Genomic DNA, 25,111 nt, shown 5'->3' on the forward strand with positions numbered 1-25,111 from the left:
CCATTGGTTATGCTTATATGCATGCATACAAGTCCTTTGGTTGATCTCTTACCCCCTCCCCCCAACCCTGAAAGTATTATATATGTACCCTTCTCCCCTCCCCCATTGACCACTTCTAACCTGCCTCCACCCCCAGCCCCTGCCCTAAGCCTTCACCACCCTATTGTCTGTGTCCATGGGTCACACATGTATATATATGTACAAGTTCTCTGGTTGACCTCTTCCCACCCTGGTGGTTCTCTTTTAATTGCCTTGCGTGATGGTGCCCTGGCCGTGGCTGGGCCACAGGAAGTGGGACAGGCCCAGGAGATGGTCACGTCACAGTGAAGTGTGGGTGTCGCAGTTTCATAGCAGCGAACGTTCGGCTGCAGGCTCAGTATGCTTCCTTCACGGCAGGGCAGAGCTTCTGAAGGGAACCCCGGCACCACCGTCCACCACAAGACCCGTCACTGGTCTGGCTCCTCCAGCCCTGCTGCAGGCGCTGGGAGAGGGCAGCTGTCGCCACTGCTTCCCCGCCCCCCCCCCCCCCCACCCGATTTCCCGGGCCTGAGTCGGTCTGGTTTCTATGGAGAGGTCAAGGTCCTTTCCCTGGATGCCGCCGATTGTTCTCTGGTTGTGGAGGTTTCTATATTACAGAGGCTGGTTTTTAACCCCGTTTCTGCTTTGCACAAAGGTTCAAGCTCCTGACCCCTGCTGGCTTCCGGGGGGCACGCCACACAAACCCAGCTGACCAGGGGATTGGGTCACAAGGCCTTGGGCGTTTTACCTCTTTTCATCTCTCCCCCGACATCTCCTTATCAACCTGGAGTTGGTAACGCTCTGAGTCTGGGATGCCTTCCCAGGAGTGAGGGCTCCCTGGCCCCTCTCCCAGGGGCGCTCACCCAAAGCTGCACCTCCAGGTCCACGGTCTCTATCACGGAGCAGTGAAGCTGAGTAAGGATCTCGTCGCCTCCTACCTTCCTAACTCCATCTCACTTCTCTACAACAGTCTATACAGGGGAGAGGTCCGGCTCTTCATGTAAGAAACAGGTGGTTCCTTCTAAAACAGGCCAGACTCCATCTTGAATCTGATCAAAGCAGCCTCTGCCAGTAGCCGTATGACCTGAGCCCAGGTGTCCCTCTAATCGCCTGCCTGTCCGCTCCAGCTGGTCACAACCCAGGACACAATGTGTTCAAGGAACCCCGTTTCACCTCCCTGATGCTGCATGTGAGGCCCAGCTCACAAACCCCCCTCTAGGAAGCTGTCCCTTCAGGCCACCTGAGCACTGACACTCATGCCGGGCACAGGGCAGGCGCGTCTGTCTCCTCCACTTGTTCCCCTCCCTCCCAGGACCCTGCACCAGGCAAGGGCAGGCCTCACAAACTCATCCAATTAAGATGTAGATTCTGACTCCGTGGGTCTGCGGCCTTAACCTGTATCTGTGACAAAGTCCAGGTGAGGCTACTGAGCTGGGGCCTCCTTTGAGCATCAAGGCTGGAGCTCAGCACCTGGTAATGGCCCTTAATGTGGCTGTATGGACAGAACTGAAGCAAAATGAGGGGCCAGAAGGCCTGGGTTACCCCCTGAGGTAAAGAACAGGCTCAAAGGCCGCCTGCAGACATGCTTCGGGGACAGCAGGGAGCTGTGGGTGACGCTCATGGCAGTTTCCCTCCTTATTTTTCTAAAGTGGAGAAGTTAGGTTTTCATAAAGCATTTTTGTTTTTATTGCACATCATATAAAATGGACTACACTGTATTTAAAACAGACAAGACGTTCACAAGGATACAGAGACCCAAACTCTTCTTTTCCAGGCCTTACCTGTGCCTCACTGCTCCTGAGGTTGGAGGCAGCTTTAACACACACCAACCGAACCAGGTCACAAAGCACGTGCTTGTTCTGGGGACCTCAGAGCTGTGCTGGGCCCTTCTGCACTGGCCAGTTTGGAGACTGCTGGTGACAATACAGGTGTCTGGGCAGAATGGTTGGGCCAGCAGAGTACCTGGGGCATGGCAGGGTGGGAGGCCTGTGGACACCTGGTCTGCTGGTGGAGGCTGGGATTACAGAACCAGTGCTGAGAAGGAAGATGGACAGGGCAGACTGGACTTGGGTATCCATCTCAGGAATGGACATACTGCAGCTGATGGGTGTAGAGAGCAAAAGATGTGCCAAGTCAGGCCTCAACCTGGCCAGCCGGCAGAGGCCCTTCTGAAACACACACTGGCCCAATAGGGTTAAAGGGAGATAAATAATGGGCACTGAGAGAGGGAGGAGGCCAGGGGCCCTAAATCCATGGGTGACACGCTTCGAATACCACCCCAGGAAACGAGTGGAAAGGCAGCTGATCCACGTTGGTCATCATTTTCACAGAGGGATCAGATATGGTCCCAAGGCCCAGAAATGTCTGTGGAGGCCTGGCTGGCTGAAGGGGCCGCAGACCTTCACAGGCTGCTGACGGGCATGGGTGGGGAGCGGCGGACAGGACCGTCCGTTCTGCCTCTTTTTTTCTTGCCCGGGGGCTGCCGCCTCTTCCTCTCGAACTTTTCCTTCCGGGCCGTAGCGGTGGTGAAGGTGATACAGTGGGCGTCCAGGAAATCCAGCAGCTTCCTCGTGGCCATGCGGATGCCCTGCTGCTTCAGCTCCGCCTGCAGCTCCGCCAGCTCGAAGGGCTGGTACAGCAGGACCTTGCGGTAGAGTGCTGGCGTGGAGCGGATGTAGCGCCTCACTGCCTCTTCCGTGGCCACTGCCTGGACAGCCGCCTGTGAAGCACTGACCCCCTCCTCACCCTCCTCCTCTTCTCCTGCAGACTCAAAGGCTGCTCCAAACTCACAGGAAGAACTGAAAAGAACCAGGTATTACTATTTTGCGGCACCCCTTCCCGTCAGTCCCCCAAGGCCAGGAGCCTATTTGAAGAAAAGTGTTTCTCTGTCCCCTGTGGAGCTGGTGCATGGCATGGATGGACCCCCAGTGCTGGGTCCCTGGCACTCTAGCTGCTGGCCTGAGCAGGATCTTGTCCTCCACCAGAAACTTCCATCGATGGCAGCAGGCCCCCATCAAGAAGGCATGCTGGGCTGGCCCCACTCCAGGGAGCACCCTGCAGGTTGAGGATGTGGGAGCTTCAAAGGACTGCTCAGGGGACTGCCTTTGAAACCCACCTGGGTTTTCTGTCGTTCAAACCAAGAAGACACTGGGGCTTCTGGACATCCGCCATTAGGCATCACTTGTGCCAATGCTCAGACCCACTGGTCAAAGGACCTAGGAAGCCACTGGCCCTGTCCTTTGACCTGCTTACCTCTGTGAGCTGAATGAGCTGTCGCTGCTGTCCACAGAGGTGGCTGTGGATTCCCGGGAGGCCGGGAGCTGCGCGTCACCATCGGGGCCTAGAGGCACCTCTTTGGCTGGTGACATGCCGGGGATACTTCCGCCAGGCTGCTTCCGATGCCGGGGACCCTTGGTCTTAGCTGGTCCCTTGGGCCTTCGGGGAATAGGGTCAGACGTGGCCTGCAGCCTGGCATGGCCAGCTGCCCTTGAAGCTTTGGAGGTCTTGGTGGCGTGGGTCTGGCTGCGAGGAGCCTCTAGGGGTGCCTGTGAGGACTGGCTCTCGTCCTCGGAGTCTGACTCCAGCGTTTGGTGAGTGTACTGGAATATTTCCTTCAGTTTTAGGACCATCTGGCGTTTGGGCAGAGGGCGTACCCCAAACCTGAATGGAGAAACAGTTGAACTTCAGCAAAGAGCAAACAATTTTCAACAAATAATTAATTTCATGGTGTAACTGAAATCTTAAATGCCTGACTCTTATGAGCATTCAGAGGTTAGTGTCTATCCTGGGTGCCAATTGACCTTACTCTGAAGAGTATTCCAAAAGGGCCATTCCCATGTGCTGAACAAGGGTGGTGGTGATGACTTCCCTGGACCCAATGTGAAGAGCACCATTCACTACAACAGGATGGTTTTGATGTTATTTTAAAAAATCATGTCTCCTTACTTAGACTGTTAAGGCCACCCATCTCCACCCACACGACATATGGAGACCTGTCACCTGATGGGTAACCTGGAGGAGCCTCATTTCTTAGCTTCTTAGGGCCTGGGTAATTGGGGAACAGCATGTGGAGAGCTGGTAGGCCCCCCCGCCTCCGCACCCCCTGCCACACACATAGCGGCTGCCACATCAGAGCCCAGGGTGGATCTGGTGATGGGTCCTACATCTCACAACCTCGCTAGGCCTGGTCCCTCGCAGGAAGGAGGGGCCACTAATGAGCAAGCTTTCAAGAACACGACCAACCTGTCCAGTTCCTTCTTTAGTACTGGGGTCTCCATGATGGAATACCGTGGCATTGGCGTTATGGGCACTTTTGGGGGCAAGTTCTTCCTCCGATTAGCACCTTCCATAAAATAAACAAACAAATAAATAAATAAAATAAGGCACAGTCCAAAAAGAAAAAAAAAGAAAAAAAAAACATGTTTTAGTAGGAGGGACCTGGGTTTACCTTTTCTGACCCTATTGATATAACCAAGAGAAAGATGTACTTGAAGAAAGCCCAGTCCATTTGCTACGTAAGAGCAGTTATGTCCACCCCCTCACAGTCTGACTTTGGTATCATGTCTTCCTGTTAGAAAGCATCACCCGGCACATGATAAGGGCCATGGCGACCTTGTGCAATGCTGATGCTGAGTGAATGGGACAGAAGCATATGAGTGGTTGCCACAGGCTGGTGTGACAGGGCAATGGCAGTGTCTGCTATAAGTACAGGGTTTATTTCTGGGGTGATAAAAATGTTCTATGGCTCAGTGGTTGAGCATCAACTTATGAACCAGAAGGTCATGGTTAGATTCCTGGTCAGGGCACCAGTTATGGCTCGATCCCTATGTGGGGCGTGCAGGAGGCAGCCGATCAATGATTCTCTCTAATCATTGATGTTTCTATCTTTCTCTTCCTTTCCCTTCCTCTCTGAAATCAATAAAAAAAATATTTTAAAAAAATGTTCTGGGATTAGTGGTGATGGTTGCAGAATATTGTGAACATACTAAAAACCACTGAATGGTACATTTTAAAGGGTGAATTTTATGGTATGTGAAAATGTCTCTATAAAGCTGTTATTTTAAAAAAGAAATGGGTATTTAAAAGATAAATGTGACAATTAGGAAAAAATGTACTTTGATTCTATCCTTTTTATGAGCATGGAGCCTTCTGAGGCTCCAATAAACTCAACAGGCTTTCTCCTGAAAAAATGCACATTTTAATATATAATTTTGGAGAGTTTGTCACCTCAAATTCAGATTAAGGCCCTTAGTCTAAAATGTATTACAGCTGTTCTCATGGCATCACCTGGGAACTGGTTAGAAATGCAAATTCTTGGTCGTACCCCAGACCTCCTGAAGCGGAAACTCTGAGGTGGGGCCTGGCCACTTGTTTTTGAAGCTCTCCAGGGAATTCAGATGCCCGCTCAAGGCTGAAAGTGCTGGTCAACGATGCCCAATTGGTCTAGGATTTTTAAAGAGGAAATGAAACATCGGGTTCAAGGCAGATGCTCTGTCCATAAGCTCTGCTTCCCTGTTACTAGTCATTGCTCAGTGCCACCCTGCCCTTCCTGGCTCTCCCTGGATCTTCCCGGCTGGGGAAGGAGCAGCACCTCGAGCAGCCTACGCTGGGTGCTTTGACTCTCCTCTATGACTGAAATGATCTGGGAAGTGGCATCCTCCACCGAGGCCCATAACAGACCTCTCACAGCCCCATCTGTTGTTTTTAAATTGAGATGAAATTCACATAACATTTTAAAGTAATTCAGTAGCATTTGGTGTATTCAGTGTTGTGCAACCACCACCTCTATCTAGTTGCAAAATGCTTTAATCCCCCCAGAGGAAATTCTGTAGCCACAAGCAGTCCCCCCCCACACACACACACCTCCATTCTCCCTTCTGCTCCTGGCAACCAATAATCCACTTTCTCTCTCTATGGATTTGACTATTCTGGTTATTTCATATAAATGGAATCATACAGCCCTAACTGGTTTGGCTCAGCAGATAGAGTGTCGGCCTGCGGACTCAAGGGTCCTAGGTTCTATTCCAGTCAAGGGCATGTACCTTGGTTGCGGGCACATCCCCAGTGGGGAGTGCGCAGGAGGCAGCTGATCGATGTTTCTCTCTCATCGATGTTTCTAATTCTCTATCCCTCTCCCTTCCTCTCTGTAAAAAATCAATAAAATATATTTTTAAAAGAAATGGAATCATACAATATGTGGTCTTTTGTGACTGGCTTCTTTCATTTAACATGTTTTTAAGGTTCATCCATGTTGTAGCATGTGTCAGTGCTTCATTACTTTTTATGGCTGAATAATATTCCATTATTTGACAGGCCATATTTTATATACCTATTCAATAGGTTGAGGGACTTGGGTTGTTTTCACCTTTATTTATTTATTTATTTGTTTGTTTGTTTATTTATTTATTTATTTATTTTTGTTAATCCTCACCTGAGGATATCTTTCCATTGATTTTTAGGGAGAGTGGAAGAGAAAAGGAAAGACAGAAACATCGATGTCAAAGAAACACATCAAGAGGCTGCCGCCTGCACGAACCCTGACCAGGGCCCGGGCAGGGAGGAGCCTGCAACCAAGGTATGTGCCCTTGACTGGAATTGAACTGGGACCCTTTGGTCCATAGGCCGATGCTCTATCCACTGAGCCAAACTGGCTAGGGCTCCACCTTTTAGCTATTGTGACTAGAGCTGCTGTGAACATTTGTGTACAAGGATCTGCTCGAGTCCTGGATTTTAGTTCGTTTGGATATATACGTGCGAGTGGAACTTCTGGGTCACAATGGCAATTCTGTGTTTAATTTTGTGAGGAACTGCACTTGCCCAGTCTTAAGGCCTACACGACACTTGGGCCTCTCAGAGGTGCTGGCTCGGTATTCTGGAGTGGGGTCCATAGGAAGGGGTTTTTAACAAGTGCCCAGGTGAGCTGTAGGGTCCAAGCAAGGTTAGAAAGCTCTGACTTACTGGTTAAGAAGTGTGTGTTTGATAGCAAGCCTGTTCTCCCTCAACTACGGAGAGGATTCTAGAAGGCAAGGAAGGGGCTTGTCACAGGTCAGCAGGCCCTTCAGCATCGCCACCCCATGTTGTCAGTATTGATTTCCTCCAGGGCCCTCCGTGTAAAAATGTAAAACATGAACAACTCTCCCCACTACTCACGTGGCTTTTCTAACCCTTCTGATTTCCGAGCTCGATCATCACTCGGTGTCGGGGCCAGAGAAAGGGCCTCTGGCGACTTCTGTTCTCCTCCATCCCAATCGTCCCAGAGAGCTGAATTCAAGAAGCTCAGCCTGTTGCTCCCAGGGGAGCTGGCCTGAGGGGATTTCTCTTGAGACTTCCTTTGGCCAGTGCAGCTTCCTCGGATGGGAGTGGTACTCAGGAGTGCTGGGGAGTGGCAGTCACCACTGTCTGGGGCTTCCCTGGCCCTGCTGCCTGGGCTACTGGTGCTCAGGGGGCCAGTCCGCTCAAGGTTCAAATTATCAATCGGAATTGGTGAGAGGGGCTCGACATGCCAACAGCAGTCGTCCGTTGGAATGGGGGGACCGCTGTCCAACAGGGGGCTGCTGCTCGCCTGATGGGAGGCTACCTCCTGCTCATCTTCACTGTCCTCCACCTCCACCACTTCGCTCACTGCGGCCTGGCTCGGCAGGCTCGGCCTGGGCAGTGAGCGCTTCTGGAACTGCCCACTGAAATCAGTGAGGCCTCCTGAGGCTGGACAGGGAGCCAGCACAGAAAAGTGCTTGTGGCGCCTCGGGCTGGGGCTGGAAGAGCTCCTGCGATTGGCAGAGACCGGGCAGGATGAGGACGTCTGATGCACAACTGCTGAAATCTTACTGGCGGCTTTGGGTCCACCCCGGTTTTCTGATGGGGCCCTGGGCTGGAGCTGAGCCATTTCATATGCTGAAGTCCTAGACCCGAGACCCACGATTTGGGTCTGTGATGAGTGTTCGCGGCTTCTGCTGCCGAGTGGGGTGGCAGGTACCAGCCACGAGGTGTCTGTGGTGCTGTCCTCGTCCGGGCTGCTCTCGCGGTTGCAGAACAGCTGGGGGGACCCTCTGCCACCCACATAGCCCGGGTCCCTTGCTGGCCGCCCCTCCTCCTGCTGCACTGGGGCCTCTCTCTTTGGCGGGCTTTGGGCAGGTTCCTGATCTGCATCAACATCAATGACGGGGAACAGGTCAGAGAACTTGGGGCAAACTTCTAAAACTTTCCCTTCTTCCAGGGAACCATTAAAAACTGACTTTTTGATTTGTTCTAGCTCTAGCTCCTCATCTGAATCCAATAAAAGGATAACCTCATCTTCTCTGTTCACGCTGGAGGGAGCGTGCTGAGATCTGGAGCTCTGCTGGCCAGGTTTTGCCTGAGTTAGGTCAATGGATGGAGACTTTTCTGGTGAGGTCAGGGCCCCTTTGTTCCTGCATTCCAATACAGAGGCGCGTTCTTCGCCTTTCTGGCAGCCTGGGTGGGTAAACAGCGTGAGGAGGCTCCGGCCCCTCTTCCGCTTCGATGCTGTGTCCTGGGAGGCCACCCTGGAAGCTCTGCCCTGAGATTGGGGCGTCGGTGGGGACATGTCATTTTTTCGATGAGGGTGAGGGTGTGGTTGGCCTGGACTCCTGCCCGGAGCGGGCTGTGATGGGAAGAAGCATGGCTGTGATGGAGGTGCCTGCCGGCGAGTAGAGCAATGAGAGCTCTGTCCCCGCCTTTGTTTGAGAGTGCCATTGCCTCTCTTGTGATCACTTGTTATTTGGGATGGTTCAGGGTACCCTCCTGGAGTTGATGAAAAGGGCTGTTCATCATCATCATCAACTGAGTGCATAAAGCGTCCTTCCCTTTCCTCTACCCAGCGGCCCTGAGAGGGGCGAGAGGGGCTGGTGTGATCCAGGGCTGCCTTTGGGGCCTCTGCTTCCTCCTCTCCATCTGAACACCGGCCCTCGAGTGGCAGGAACATGGACTGTCTCTCATTTTTTCTTTTGGCGATGCACTCATCTCTTCCCTGCCCAGACGGTTCCATCTGTTCTGTATTTTCTGACTGTTCTTTAACCTGGACGCTTGCTAGGATTCGCCTAGAACCTGGACTGTCCTCCCCAAACTGGTTAGTTGCTTCTTTGATCTCTGGAGCTCTTTCCCCTTGGAGCAGCTTTCTCTGAGTAGCAGCAAATTCATAAATTTCTTCCATTTCTGCTTCATTGACCTTTTCTCTATCTTCTTCAAGGCCCTCGGATTTCAACAAGGCTTCTGCTTCCTCCTCTTCACCTGCCCACATTGACCTCAAGAGTTCTTGGAAATTCTCTGCTCTGCTTTCACAATCCTCATCTTCCTTCTCCTCCTGTCTGCCCTCTGAATCCATCACGACAGATGCTTGTTTGCACAGGTGAACAAGCTCACTCACACCAAACCTGCAAGAGGAAACGCCATGCATCGTCACCGTCCTACCGAGACTGGTGCTCCTGGCACAGGCAAGGATTGGAGAGGAAGTCCTCACAGGGAGGACAATCACGACTCAGTCCTGGCCTTCTCCCTGCTCTCCTGTGACTAGGGTGCATGTGCAACACCCCAAGAACTGTAACACCCCAACACCCTAACACACTCAGTTCTCGAAACAGAGACTCATGAGCCTTTCAGGCAGGGCTCACTAACTCCATTGTGCAAATGTAAAGGGGCACATCAGGCTGAGCTGAATAGCAGCTGGTGCTGCTGCAAACCTGGGGAGCACATGCTGCCTTGAAAGACACCCAAAGCACCGTGACTGATGCAAACTGAAAGCAGACTAACCTGTCACGGGTCAGCCCAGGCCAATGAGTGCGCCAGCCTCCCACCTGCTTGAAGGTTCTGTGGTCTCATCAGTACATTTAAAACCCTGGAGGCTGAGCCACTGCTTTCCTAAGAATGCATCAGAAGGATGACATGGCCTTGGATGAACACGTTTTATCCCAGAGGCCCTCACACCTTGTCAGCAGGTAGAACACCTTTTATGCTGAACGACTTGCCACCTCCTGAGATGCTGGTGTGGACAAGCTGGGCAGGTGCAAATTCATGGGAGCTGGAATAAACCTCTGTCCATTTTCTATTTTCTGGGACTTGGGAAAGGACTGCTGTTGATTGATCTTAGTGGTGGACAATCAGGGAGCAGCAGTGTTTGGGAAGAACTGAGGCCGAGGACCACCCTCTCATCACGCCTCAGTGGCTGAAAGCCACATGACTAGGCAGAGGACTCTTCAAGCAGCCTCGGCTCTGCTGCCAGGGTCCATTTCTCTCCAGACTTCCTGTCAACACACCTGTTCAAAGTCACCACTGGGCATAAACTTGGGACTAAAAGTGATAGAAAGGACTCAGCCCGGATCCTCCCAGGAGCCATCAACCTGATAATCCTTGTCAGTTAATGCCAAACGCCATGAAGTAAATGGAAAGAACAATGCGGACCTGCAGGCCAGAGAACTGAGGTCAGGGGTCAGCTGGGGGAGCAGGCCGGTGTCTGCCGTGTAGAGGTAACGCAGGAACGCACGGGCAGCCTCAGTGCTCACATCACTCAGCAGGACACGCTGGGTTCTTAGGTCGCCATCTTCCACAGCGAAGAATCCTTCACTGTGTACCTGAGGGTGAAATAAAGCATAAAGGTTTACGGAGTGGAAGGTCATGACTTGGGACGAAGCAGATGGTCCTGGGTGGGTCCTGTGAGTCTCTACTCTTACAGCCTTAGTCCGGGGATGAGCATTAGCCAGTGTCACTCCATTTTGTTGACCAGAAGTCCTGCAGTTTAAGCTGTAAAACTTCTCTGTTTCAAAATCAAATCAGGGATAGGCGCTCAAGAATCCAGTTGGTTCCCTCTTGACAGACATATCAAAGGCATAGAATTTTCTGAGACCAACAGCAGTCTCTTGGGTTCCAACAACACAATATTCCAGTCTAACATAAGTCAACACAGAACTGTCTGTCCGCAGCTCAACTTTATAGAGGTCAATTATAAGTCTTCATAATTATGCAAATAGAGGGGGAAAACAATTCCGGGGGAGGAGGAAAGGATTTTTATTGAATGGGACAAGAAATCTGTTTCCCAATCCTGAGGTCATTTCCTCAGACCACTTCCTAACCTCAAACAAGTCTTCTCCGTGGAAGTGTAACCTTATGGCAACGAAGAGGGCCGAGTGGGGAGAGCAGGGAGGGAGAGGGGTGAGAGCAGAAATGAGGTAGCTCAGGAGGATAGGAAGACAGAGAGACTGAGCAAAGAGTGATGAGGAAAAGAGGGGCAGAGAGGCAAGGAGAGGGAGAGGGAAACGGGGAGTGGGAGGTCAACGGAGAAAGACAGAGGCTCAAGGGGGACGGCAGGAGCTGCATGGAGGCGCAGCCTGTTCCCCACGCACTTACATACTGAATGAGAAGTGGGCATCGGGCATAAAGCACGAACTTGTGGGCGTACAGCACTTCCCCGTTGTCCATCTGAAACTGGACATCACTCAGGTGTGGGTTATTTACCATGGCACTGAAGTCAGCAACCAGCAAACCGACAGAGAGCTGAAACAGGAGGAGAGCCGTCACTTCCATCTGTCACTTGCCTCTCTAACTGTGCAAGTTCCCCAACTGGGATGGTGTAGCGTGGGCAGGCGGACCCTTGCACTCCTCTCAATAGGGCTCCTACATTAGGTTCCAGCTTTAAGTCACTCAAGTGACACAGAACAAAACACTAATTTCTCAAATTCTCTGTCACACTGAGCTGCCTGGCCTAAAATGGGAGGGACCAGCAAGTGGAGAGGCGTGGCTATGCTAATAAAGGTGAAGCTGCAGCAGTGGGGGCTGCTGGGGGCTGTGTGCGCTAGGCCTAGTGTTTCACAAGCTCTGCTGTGCGGCCCTGTAAAGAAACTTACCAGCCCGGTGTAACAGACAGGCCCCCTTGTCCACGTGGTTCAGGGACCCAGCTGAGAGGGGCTCCAAGTCCCTCCTCTATGTGCCACGGTCACCAGAACTTAGTGTGATACTGATATACTAATCAGGTGGCAGCCACTCTAAGGAAAACTAACTTCTCACCAATTCATCACCTAAGAGCATGAACTCTTAGAGGGAGGCCAGCCCAGGACCAGCATGTTGGAGGGGCACAGTGAGTCCTGAACGAATGAATGAATGAATGAAACGTTGAGAAACAAATGTACAGAGCAGTTGGTTGAGTGAGGGGATCTCACAGAGCAATGGTAGTCCCTCTGGGCTCCCAGTCAAGCAGGCCCCAGGCTTGGCAACTGAGCTGCCCCCATAAGTTCAGTGACAAAGGGGACAAAGCCTCATGGTGGAGCCCCGACGGGGGGACAGGCGGCTCCTGTGGGCTCCTGCCTGGCTCAGCTCAAATACCGTCAAGGGTACCAGGGGACTCGTACAAAGGCGTGAAGCTGGGACAGGGCCAGGCCCACAGAAAGTTCCTTACCGAAGCCTGGCTGCCCATTTCCAGGCGCTGCTCCTCAGGTGGCAGGACAAACCCAGTCAGTGGAAGGCCACCGGGCAATAGATCCAACCCTGAGAGAAGGAGTCACAGGTTGAAAGAACATCACCTCCTGGCAACGTCAGCCTCCAGGGAAAGAACATCAACTGTGGGCTGAGCTGACCCCAAAGGCGCCTGGGAAATTCTTCAGTCAGACTTCTTCAATGAAAGTGATGCCCACAAACCACTCTTACCACTACCCCCTTCCAACACAGAGGGGCACAAGCAGTAAAACAAACAGAATTAGCCCACCAGTCACTCGCTCTGGATAAACAGCTCTGTCCTTGTTTAAATTTAAGGAAATGGCAATAGACTTACCTGTCTCACATTCGCCTTTGAGAACAAAATGAAAACACCCACAGACTGCACTTTCTCCCCATCATATGGGGATGAGCCAGGGAACCTCAAAAATGAGCTGCCTTCATGGTCTTGGTCACAGGGAGGCGAGGGCCCACAGGGTGGGGCTGGCCCAGGTGTCCCATCCTGTGTCTCACCTGTGGTTCCCCTTGAGTCAGCAGAACCCCCGCTGCAGGGCAATGGGCTGGCGCTCAGCCCCTCTCTTGCCAAGTCCATGAGGTCCTGCAGGGCCTGGTACTCCCTTTGGCTGGCGGAGGGTGACAGATTCCTGGGACTGGCACTATGGAGGGCAGGTGGCATGCACATGCCCAGCTGTGGCTGTTCAGACAACACTGGTGGCAGCGTGGGCTCCTATGTGAGACCGTGAAAGAAATTGGAAGCCAGAGTGACCACATGACTGCCGTAACAGCTGACACCCAGACGTGAGGGTGCCAGCCATAGCCCAGCACAACCCTGGAAAGCTTTTTTTCATCACCATCTGTCAGCAGGCCTTTCTGTCACAGCGAAGGCCATGCCTGTGGTATCACATCTGCAGAAAGATCCCTGGGGGCCTCCATCTTCCTAATGTCACCTAAATGGACTCAAGCGAGTGAGTACAGACTCTGGGACCACCTGCATCAGGCTTGTCTGGTTCCTGGGCCCCATCACAGGTAGATTCTGTCAGCTCCCTGGGGGCAGAGCCTGGGACTCTGCATTTTAAATAAACTCTCTGGGAACATAATACATTTGGGAACCAGTGATCCTCCCCATTCTTACTAAGAAAGCCATCTAGTGGCTACAAAGAGAAACAACGCTATGGCTGACACCTCTAGGCTTCCTCCCACCCCGCCCCTCCTAGAACTTTCTGTTCCCTAGCTGTTGATTCCCAGTGTCCTAATCCTGGAGCTCCCAACTCCTCAGAGCCCCCCCCCCCCCCCATCCCTGCATGTATTCAGAGGGGAGGGCGCACCTTGGTGGACGGCTGGGGCACCATGGGAGGCACCAGGCTTGCCGTATAGAAGGACTCCAGATCCCAGGCTCTGGTCAGGGCGCTGCCCTCCCACAGAAAGTTCTGCTTCCCTTCAGGTGCTTGTAGACTCCTGCTGGCCTTTTCCAGCTCTTCCTTTAAAAGTCTGCTCGCAGGAAGTGGTGGCGTGCTGGACAATTCTACTTCTTCCTCTGCAAAGAGCTGGGCCACTCGATCCTCAATCTGTCTTCCTGTGGTCTCTGAGTCCTGGACTAACAACTGCGGTGGGGTAAGGGGTACTTTCTTCTTTCGACTCTTCTTCTCTAGAGAGAAACAAGTGACAGTCAATAACAGTCATCCACGCAGCCTGAGCCCAGTGGCGAACTTCAGCCAGAGGCAGTACAGCAAGGCTCCCCCTGGAGCCACCACTCGTGAGCACACATACCTGCTGACAGTTTTGTCCTCTCAGGAAAAGCAGTTCCCAGCGGGAGCATTGCAGGTGCAACCTTCTGCTCCATCTCGGACCGCGATAGAGCCATGGCCACCAGCAGGTCCTCAGACAGCACCTCAGGCTCACTGACCTTCTGCCTCTTCTGTGGTTCCTTCTTGTTGGGGGCTCCCTTCCGCTTCAGACCTCCAACGTGATTGCTGAAGCTTAAAAGGCAGAAAGGTTAGTGATGGCCAGAGGCTGGGAGCACTTCCTGTTCTGAGGTGGTCCCCACTGGAGCAAAGAGGGCTGGACCTTCTCTGTGGGGGAAAGAGAAAAGGGGCATCAAGTGCCCCGGAGCTCACTGTGATCACCCTGTGCCTCACGTAAGCTCACACGATCCTGCGCCACAAGTTCAGCACAGTCCGCACTCCAGAGGGTCTGGGTCTTTCTGTGTGATCCTGCCCAGCCAGGTTCTTGGTGGATATACAACGCCGGCAGCGGTACTGCACCCCTAGACGTGGTCATACCCTTCTGGCAGAGTCAACACTTGATGGCTCCAAGTCAGCACCCTGGATCCCACCAACTTCTGCCCATTGATACCTCAGATGCCCCTTAGGTGGTCCTGGATATATTGGCCATGAGAGGACCCCTCTCTCCTGCAGGGGCTGCAGGGCAGTGCTTCTGCCCAAGGTCTGAAGAAAAGGCCTCTCAGCTTGGGCCGCCATCTTGGTCACTGGGCTCGGGGCCAATGTGTGGTAACTTGTTTGGTTCGGAAGAGATTTCCTGAAAGATTTTCTGGCTGAAGAGAACCTAGACTTCCCGCTGCCTCCAACAGGCTGGGCAAGAGGTGAAGGGTAAAGGTGAGAAAGAAACTAAGGACAACCTCAAGATCACCTTCCCTATAGCTGAAGTGCATTCTGGAAGCACCTCTGGCTTTCACAAAAGCTTGTGCTCTCTGCTGGGCCAGCGATGGTTCCAGAATCCCAGGTATCATCTTAGAACAGCGGTTCTCAACCTGTGGGTCACAACCCCTTTGGCGGTTGAACGACCCTTTCACAGGGGTCGTCTAAGACCATCCTGTATAGCAGATATTTACATTACGATTCATAACAGTAGCAACATTACAGTTATGAAGTAGCAACGAAAATAATTTTATGGTTGGGGGTCACAACATGAGGACGTGTTTTAAAGGGCCAGAAGGTTGAGAACCACTGTCTTAGACGATCTAAGCGAGCCCTAATTCAGTTCTAATAATCTGGGAACCCGGCACGATAATCACAGCCTCCAAGAGAAAAAGGAACCACCCCAACATACCTGGGCCCGGCACTGGGTAGGCTGCACCTAAGGCTCTTACGTCTATGCTGCTGGTGCTGAATGCTAAAATGCAGACAGGCTCACCAGTGAAGACTCAGCCTCTGCCCTCCCCATCTCAGCATTGATCCAGCTCACATGGCCAAACCTGTGTGCAAGGCAGTGGCCAGGACAAACAAACCTCCCTTAGATTCCCTTTGCTCTTGACAGCTGTCCAAGGAAAGAAGTCCTAAATCTACAGCAGTCCAGGGCCGATGCTGCCTGTGCTCCCTGTAAGGTTCGGGTCTACTCTGGCATCCATAGCAACAGGGGTAATGCAGCGCAAAGCTGACCCTCTGCCACTTGTGTGCCTGTGGTTTGCACACTGAAGACTTGTGTCATCAGCAGGCCTCCTATTTTAACATTTAAGCATTTGATTCATGCAAATATTTCTAAAGGCCTGTGGTTCTGTCTCACTAACTCTTTGAACTATGCTGAGCAATCTTATATTAATAGTATGAAAATCAGTCTACTGAGATGGAAGCGAGGCTGTTCTACACATGAAATAGATGTAGTAAAGTGAATGACTGAATTCTTAGCTGCTCCAGAGGGCACTGGCTGCAGGATCCTGGGAATAGAAAACTCTCGGGAGGAAGGACCTTAAGGAAAACAGTCCACAGACACACCCACACCCGCACAGACCATTTCAAAGCCACCTGGGATGCAGAATTGGTCCCCTACTCAATTCGGGTGGAAACTGTGATTTCCACCTATGTTTCATTTCCAGGATCTATTGTCCCACAACAATACATAAGGCTTTATTTTATTTTTAAAACAAAGCAGAATACTTCTTTGATTTTCTTCCTTTCCATTTGACTCACCTCGATGTCTGTGCTAGTGTGCTGCAGGTCCCCTCAGGCTGAGCTGTTTGCAGCCGCACAGCCTGGAGCAGGAGCTGGGTGTCAACCTCCATCTTCACTGCACACTGTTTCAAGTGACTGATTCTGCCCTTTGAGGTGAGAAATGGCTTGCCACAAATTGGGCATTCAGGGACCTGAGGTGCACAAGGTCTCAGTGCCTTTTCAGCCTCATCCAAGCACCTGAAGGGAGACAATACACACCGGAGAACCACCTTCCCTGGTAATGTGGACTGACGCAAACATGGACCCACATCCACATGAACACGCTGTGGGCCAAACCTTGTTCCCCCAAAGCCGGTCCCTCCACACAGCCTGCAGTCAGCCTCCGGGCACAGAGTTTAGGTATCTGTTAGCAACGGTGACCGACGAAAGCAAGGACAGATTAAACATAAACTTAAGAGTCACCATATGCTCCAGCAATTCCACTCCTAAGTATACACCCAAAAGAACTGAAAACAGACACTTAAGCAAACACATGAAATGCATGTTCATAGCAGCTCTGTCCGCAATGTCTAAACGGTAGCAACAACCCAAATGTCAATCAATGGATTAGCAGATGAACAAGATGTAGTCTCCCCATGCAGTAGAATATCACTCAGCCATGAAAAAAAAAGAATACAACACTGACACATGCTACAACATGGATGACCCTTACAAACACAATGCTGAGTGAATCCAGACACACAAGGCCACATAGTATTTGATTCCACTCTGCCCAGAATAGGAAAACTGACAGACAGAAAGCAGGTTAGTGGTTTCCAGAGGCTGGGGCGGGGAGGGTTCAATGGAGAGCAAGTGCTAATAGGTACAAGTTTTCTTTTTGGGGCGATGAAAATATTCTAAAATTGATTAGAATGGTTACCTAACTGTGAACATTACTAAATGAAAGCCATTGAATTAATTATTCACTCTAAATGGGTGAATTGTATGATACGTGAATTACATCTCAACAAAGCTGTTAAAAAATAAAAAGCGAGGGCAGGCTGACACGAACACTGAAGTGCTACTGTCACAGGAAGGTATCTGACTCCCACTAGGCCATAGGGGCCCCTGGCTCTGGTCCCGCCCTCGGAAAGGTGACAGCTGAGCCGCCCTTACCGGTTCACGTGCTGCTCCCTTCGGGTCACGTTCATAGCAGAGAGGTTCTTTTGACAGATCTGGCAGAAGAACAACCCCTTCTCCTCCAGACTGTCGTCGCACGCGGTGGCTCCTTCCTGCCCAAACTCCTGCTGCAGGGCCAAGGCCACTGCAGTGTCGCTTTCTGTGGCAGGAGGCCAGGGCCCAGACCCTGTGGAGAGGACAAGGATCCATGAGGATGAGCTCATCCTCAGACCTCGGCACATCTGTCAGGTCTCACAGCACTGACACTGGGTGTAACGTGGAGAAACTAGACTCCACACGACTCTGCCTCATGCCAGGCACCATCCAGTCAAATGGGGCACTGAACGGGGCTCCTAGAATAAGACTTCTCAAACTCAAATGTGTGTAAAACTCACCTGGGAACTTTGCTAAAATGAAGGTTCACATTACAAAGGTCCAGGCGGAGCCCAAGGTCCTGCATTTCTAACAACCCCCAGGCGAGGCCGATACTGGTCGTCCAGGACCACTCTGAGTATCAGGTTCTAAAGAACTTTCCTTTCATTTTTCTCATTTCTGCTAAAGTCAGCTGCTTTGGACATGCCAGGTTTACAGGGCTTCTATTCCAACAAATCTAAGTTTTCTCTTCAAAGTTCAACCTTTCCTACTACTATGACTTTGGTTGCCCATTCAGGGAGAACCAGGTCAGAGTGAAATGCCTAGAGATTGTTCCCAAGGTCGCCGTGTCCACCGCTGCAGCCCTCTATCACATCTGACATTGCTGAAGCAAACCCTCGGTGTTCATGAGGGACAGGCCCTGAAAACTTCATAAATCCCCAATTCTGGAATACCACTAATGGCCTATCACTCTTCCCACCAAAGCCAGAAAAGCATCATGCTTTCTTTTGGTGCCATGTATATGTACATGTACATGTGTATGTATATATATGTGTGTATATATATATTTTTTAGCAAAGCAGTGGCTTCTCTCTCCTGAGCATTATTGGGTATTATATGAAGATATATGGAAGCAACTGAGTCACATAGGGGAGGTGCTGGGTTCACACACTGGCTGAGCAACTCCTCTGCACCCCTTGGGTGTTCAAGGACTGATGCCATGGCAGATGTGACCCTGCTACCTGTGTGGACCATTGGGGTAGCCAGAGAATCATCAGTGTTTCTAAGGTAAAATCTGCAAGTGCAATACCAAGAGACTATATGCTCCTTAGCTCATAGGTCTGTCAGTACAGTTTCTTCCTATTTATTTTCCTTTTGTATATTTTCATCAGAGATGAGGATTCATATTGTTTAGGGGATAAAGAATGGAATCACCGGATATTATGTGCTTCTTGGTTGGTATAATATGCAGGGTACAACACCTGCAAAGTGCTGTTGCCAAACTGTTTAACCTGGAGCCCATGAGACCTCTAGTTTACTCGGTGCAATGCAACAGAGGGGTTGCATGAATGTGTTAAATGACATCATGTAGAAACAATCAAGCAAATCCAGAAAGTGGTAAATTTAAAAAGACAACTATCCTGGACTCTTCAAAAAGTATCATTTAAAAAACCCAGCTCTAGCTGGTTTTCTCAGTGGTTAGACCTTTGGCCCGTAGGTTCTATTCTGGTCAAGGGCATATACCTCAGTTGCAGGCTTGATCCTGGCCCCAGTGGGGCATGTGCAGGAGGCAACCAATAGGGAGTGCCCCTCTCACATTGATGTTTCTGTCTCTGTCTCTCCCCCTCCCTTCCACTCTCTGAAAATCAATGGAAAAAATATCCTTGGGTGAGGATTAAACAACAACAACAACAAAACCAAGACAAAGGGACTGTTCTAGAGTTCAGACCTTCACAGACTACTGGCTATAGCCATATGCAGTGTGTGAACTTATAGTTCTAACAAATCATTGGAAACCAGCTACAAAAACTATCCTTGGGACAACTGGGGAATTGGATACCAGGCAATATTAGGAAATTAGGTGTGACTATGGTATCTATATATATAAAAGGCTAATATGCAACATGTCCCCTTGGAAGTTAGACCGGGAGTTCGATCACTCGCTATGACATGCGCTGACCACCAGGGAGCGGTGCAGAACGAAGGAAGGCCCCGGCCAGCAACTGGAAGGCCCCGATCCGCCCTGATCGCCGGCCAGGCCTAGGAACCCTACCCATGCATGAATTTCGTGCACTGAGCCTCTAGTTGTGATTATAAAGGAGAACCTAGGGGTAAAGTGTCATGATGTATTTAACTTACTTTCATATAGTACAGAAGAAGCACATATATTTATAGAGGCATAAAAAATATATGGCAAAATGTTAATAATGGTTAAATTTAAGCTGAGGATATAAAGAGTTTGCTGTAATATATTTTCAGTATGAAAAAAATTAAAAATTAAAACAAGAGGAAGAGGTACCTTGTCAAAGAAACTGAGTGAGAAATGACCCGAGACCCTTTGTTCTCTGACTAGACGACACGAAGTGGCAAAGGTAGAAAGCCAGGCGAGCCCACCCTCAGCAGAAACACAATGAAGGTTGGTTTCTTCCTACTCCCTTTCTTCCAGAGTTAGAACTTACGCCTGTTGGGAAGACAGAAAACTCCTGTCATACCGTTCCCCACCATTATCGCCTCTCGAGGGTCCTTTGGAACGTTCTCCTCAAGTGCAGGCTGGAGGGAGCACCCTTCTGAAGCATGTTTCAAACGTGCGGGATCTGCTCTCTTGAACTGCTGCATTCGCTGTAGGACCATCTCAGCCGCCCGTGGTTTGGAGGGACTTGGCACCGTAGCAGTCAGACAGGGAGGAGGCTGGGAGTCACCATTAGGAGCAGCATCTGCAGAGGAAAATATTCACATGTGTCTGTTCTAGATGGAGAAACAAAAGACTCTTCCTCCATACAGGTCAGACCCAAGTTTCAAAGGGGTCTTTTAGCAACTAGTTTAGGTTTAACTCTCAAGTGTGAATAGGACTGAGTGTTGGTAACCTCACTGTTTATGGTAATACCAATGTACCTGTCATAAAGGTCTATGGCAGGAAAGGGAATGAAGAGTGACTGCTAATGAGCACAGGGTCTATTTTGGGGTGATGAATATGCTCTAAAATTAGGTAGTGGCTGGTGCCATGTAAAAAAAAAAAAAAAAAAAAAAAAAATTAGGTAGTGGTGATGGTTGCACAACTCTGAACATACTAAAACCACTGAACTGTATACTTTAAAGGAAAAAATTTTATAGAATATGGTTATCTATTAAACTGTTATTAAAGAAATATTAATGAGAAACATTTATATCTTTCTAGGTCAGAAGTTCTCCTTTAAAAGTTGGTGTCCCAGAGCTCACTCTCTCTCTCTTCCTCCTGCCGCTGCGTCGAGTGTGGTGGACAGGGAGCTCAAGCTAGCTCAAATAAAGACTCTTTGCTTTTGCATCGGGAAAAAAAAAAAAAAAAAAAAAAAAAAAAGTTGGTGTCCACAGAGGCCTCCAGTGGGGATCTGTGAAGTCCCTGAAGTTATACATCAATTTTGCAGGTATGTGTGGGGTGCATTTTTCTGGGGGAATCATGCATACCTTCACCAGACTCTCAGAGGGAGCATGAGGGACAAACAACATTTTAGCAACATTACTGAAGCCTTACAACAGTCTCTGTGAGCCAAGTCCTTACCACCACTCCACTGAGAGGCCATGCTGACTATACTGGGTAAAAATACCACTGAAATCAGGAAGTGAAGGTGAGAAAAATGTAGAAACACAATGCAGGTGCCCAAAGTCCTAATGCTGTATTATCTATGCAAGGCTGGTTTTCAGCTTTGCATGAAGAATGTATGCTGAGCATATGGTTTAGTACATCAAGGGCAGGAGAGTAAGAAAGCTACAAACTGCCCCTCCTACCCAAAAAAGGGAAAAATGTTGTTTGGAGGAGAAAGGAAGGACTGAAGATTCTCCAGAAACATATGGTACCCACTGTGGAACGAATTCAAGAAAATGGGAGAAGCAGCATTATTTTCATGTTCATGTAACTCATGTCAACTATATAATGTAAACCTTAATAGGAAATGAAAGAGAAGAGGGCCCAACCATAATCATGTGGAAAACTCACACAGGGCTTATATTTTTTTATGACTATCATTTAAAACAGGAGTCGGCAAACGATGGTCCTCAGGCTGCTGTCTGTTTTAGTAAATGAAGTTTTGTTGGAACACAGCTCATTTACTTACTAAGTAATTGTCTAGGACAGTGGTTGGCAAACTCATTAGTCAACACAGCCAAATATCAACAGTACAATGATTGAAATTTCTTTTGAGAGCCAATTTTTTTAAACTTAAACTATATAGGTAGGTACATTGTTATTAACTTAATTAGGGTACTCCTAAGGCTTAGGAAGAGCCACACTCAAGGGGCCAAAGAGCCGCATGTGGCTCGCGAGCCGCAGTTTGCCGACCACGGGTCTAGGGAGTTGAGGAGTAGTGACAGAGACCATATGGCTTGCAAAGCCAAAAAAATTTACTACATGGCCCTTTACAGAAAATTTTCCAGCTCTTGGTTTAAAATAGTACAAATCAGCTCTGGTTTTCTCTGCGGAAGTTCTGGCAATGTTTCCGGCGGGGTTACCTGTCTGGGTGCTCCATGCACTCTTCCAGAGCACAGCAGAGGCAAGCACACTTCCCTCTCCATTTTCAGAGGGGCCTGGTTCACTCTCCTGCCACTTGGCTACCCCTTGCTTTTTTGTCCTTGTGGCTTGGCTACCAGATCGAGTTTTCCTCTCCCTGGGGCCTTGAAGGGTTTTGCTCTTGGTAGCAGTTGGTTTGCTTGTTAGCTGAGTGATGTTTGAGGACTTTTTTGTCTTCCTTTCCCCTGACACTTCCTTGGTGCCATTCTTTTTCACCCTTTGTAAAAAACTGGCACAGAGTTCCTTAAAGTCATCATCTGACTCATCCATCATCTGACCAGTGTTAAGGCTTCCAAGCTTGTTTTCAGAGGAGTGAGGGTCAATCTGGGGGTCCAAGAATGCGCCTAGCTGGGCCTCATTCGGAATCCCAGCTTCATTAGGGTTCCTCTTTAATTCTCACTGAGATACCTGGAGAGTTTGCAAAATTGAATAAAAAGTACTGTTTTTCCCTCCATAATGATTTAAAATGTCTTTCTTCAAATTGCGCCTGTGTTAAACAGCATCTTTAAAGCTTCCCTCTGTTAGAGTTCACATTTGAGAGGTTTTATTGCCCAATAGATGCCTCTGAGATAGAATACATATGAACTTGTTGCTCAGGTGATTCTTCAGTATCTCCATGGTGATAAAGAACATTTGGTTTATTTAATTTCACATCTGTGGAAAAACAAAAGCATATAAGTATAATTAGACAGATATTGTCATTTTATGCCATTTCTTCCAGGAGCATGTGGAGTATAGGAGTATCAATACCCCTGTCAATACTCAGGTACAGCCTGATTAACACAGAGCCATCATCCTATAAGACATCACAATACAACCCAAGGGGTGTGAGGGTGGGAGGGGGGGATGTCTAGAAATCTATCAAAGCATGTTCTTTCACAGGCAGAAAACCTTGGGCATCTTGAAAGAGTATTGTTTTTGCTGAAATCTGGGGGATGAATTCCATGAAGGGCAGTCACCACAAAAACATGATGATTCCCAAATCCAGAAAAACTATCAGAGACTCTATCAGCAGGCAATGTAATGACAGAGAGAGAGAGAGAGAGAGAGAGAGAGAGAGAGAATGGGAATGATATGCCCTTGAACACTCAGGAGACAGGAACAAAGATAGGAACACAGGAGACTCATCCTTTATTGATACAACCAATTTTCCAAGTAAAAAAAGGCCCCTTTCCCCATCCTCTCACCCCAGTAAGAGCTCTCCAAACTCAGGTTGCTAGAATGCTGCCCAATGCAAAGGTTAGGCCTTATGGGCATGATTATTTACATCAGCACTGTTCAGTGGGTTTCAAAAATCAAAATCAACTCAATGGCAGAAAGTTCATTTCAAATCCAATAATGCAATCTCCGCTGTTCCGTTAATACGATTAATCATGTAGTTTTCCAGAGCTGGGCAGACACACGGACCTCAAATCTACTTAGCATGGCTGACACATTCACATCTTCCATGTAACTCCTTAGAGAAGCTTCCCCTCATCCTTTAAGTACAACCTCTCCACCTCTATTATTTTCTTTCATCACACAGTTTTCACAATAGCATTTATCACAAGTTGTAATCATATGTAATAGATACTGAATGAATGCTTGCTGCATGTCAAGCACCAGTCCAATTGCTTTACAAGTCTAATTCATTGAATCCTTACAACAATCCTGTTCCTTGGAATCCATTGTCAGCCCTTCTTTACCGCAAGGAATCAAGCACATGAATGAGGAGTTGGCTCAGGTTCCCACAGCTTCTGAAGTGGCAGAGCTGGGACCAAACCCAGGCAGTATGGTTCCAGGGCATCAGCTCTTATATTTTTATTCACTTACTTATTATCTGTCCCTTACTAAGCTCAAAACTTGAGGAGGGCACAGATTCATCTATTTTACTTCATATTCTCCTTGGCTGACAGGCACCTGACTTGGAAAAAGCGATCGACAATTGTTAGTTTAACTGCAAAGAGGTTGCTATCCTCAGAGCCAAGAGATGGTGGGGATAGGAGAGAAGGCTCCAGGGAGAAGCTGAGGTCAGGGTCCCAGTGCTTGGAACGTCAGGCTAAGCAAACTGAACCGTATCCTATTGGATGTGGTGAGCAAACTCCACCCTCCACACAGCCCTGTCTCCACATCTCTGTCGTTAAGACAGTCTCTCTCCGATACGTCCTCGATCGGCGTTTGCTTAAGGAAGTAGCGGCTCCTAGGAGACCGCGGGTTTCCAGAGAGCCGGCGACTTGTGCCTACTCCGTGCTGTACCTACCGCGGCGCCAGAATGAATAGGCAGGTGAGGGGCGGACCCTCCCGCTCCCTCAACCCGCAACACCAGGGAAACGGGCAGGGGACGCAACCTGAAGAGATGCTGCCGAGGACCCTGACGGTGAACTACGATCGCCTAACGGACCCCCGGGCAGTGACTCCGTGTGTATCCGGATGCCCCCACCTCTCCTCCCTTCAGACAGCCCCGGCCTCCTCCATCCAAGCGCGGCTCCTGCGTCTACCCGCGGCTGGAAGCGGGCGAGAAAGGGTCCTCTGCCTGCGGCGAGCGAAAAAGGCCCGAGATGGTTGGACCTGTTTGCCGTTACAGACTCTTAGCCCCAAAGCCCGGCCCCTCCTACCTCCGGCGCCGCCACGGCACCCTCTCAACGGAGAGCCTCGAGCCTGCGCATGCGCCGCCGGCTCCCCGCGGACAATTGCGTCTGCGCAGGCGCAGAGCGGTCCGGGAGTTTTGCTTCCCGTCCTCCTCTGCGGCCGGGGCGCGCAACGAAGAGTGGTTCCGGAGGGCGTGAGGCGTTGCTAGGCCGGCGCGGCGGTGCACCGTGGCGCGTGGTGTCCTAGGGCCCCGTGGCCACAAGGCTGGACGGCGTCTGTAGCTGCTAGTGCAGTGGCGCCCGGCAAAGCCTATTAAAAGTTGAGAAGTCGGGGTGAGTTCAGGACAACGCCACAGTTTTGAGTTGAAGTTTGGGTTCACCACTGTTCACACAAGAAA

General features: G+C 50.0%; 1 protein-coding gene across 4 annotated transcripts; it reads right to left on the bottom strand.

Moving 5' to 3' along the window:
- Nucleotides 1-1,547: 1,547 nt before the first annotated feature.
- On the bottom strand, nucleotides 1,548-24,886 carry SLX4 (SLX4 structure-specific endonuclease subunit). 4 transcript variants are annotated; one of them, XM_059692894.1, is made up of 15 exons: nucleotides 24,741-24,886; nucleotides 22,089-22,800; nucleotides 20,099-20,320; nucleotides 17,511-17,700; nucleotides 16,374-16,592; nucleotides 14,218-14,426; nucleotides 13,776-14,095; nucleotides 12,964-13,177; nucleotides 12,416-12,504; nucleotides 11,371-11,517; nucleotides 10,429-10,598; nucleotides 7,168-9,404; nucleotides 4,261-4,360; nucleotides 3,271-3,678; nucleotides 1,548-2,816 (listed from the first exon to the last, which is right to left on the bottom strand). In XM_059692894.1, exons 2-15 carry the CDS (start codon nucleotides 22,417-22,419, stop codon nucleotides 2,420-2,422), a joined length of 5,253 nt encoding a protein of 1,750 aa, XP_059548877.1. In that variant the 5' UTR covers nucleotides 22,420-22,800; nucleotides 24,741-24,886; the 3' UTR covers nucleotides 1,548-2,419. The 4 variants fall into 4 exon arrangements, with proteins under 4 accessions (XP_059548877.1, XP_059548874.1, XP_059548875.1 ...); XM_059692891.1 differs by having other exon boundaries at nucleotides 20,066-20,320; XM_059692892.1 differs by lacking the exon at nucleotides 24,741-24,886 and adding an exon at nucleotides 24,566-24,710 and having other exon boundaries at nucleotides 20,066-20,320.
- Nucleotides 24,887-25,111: the final 225 nt, after the last annotated feature.

This window comes from Myotis daubentonii, chromosome 4 (assembly GCF_963259705.1).
Source record: "Myotis daubentonii chromosome 4, mMyoDau2.1, whole genome shotgun sequence".
NCBI classification, from domain to species: domain Eukaryota; kingdom Metazoa; phylum Chordata; class Mammalia; order Chiroptera; family Vespertilionidae; genus Myotis; species Myotis daubentonii.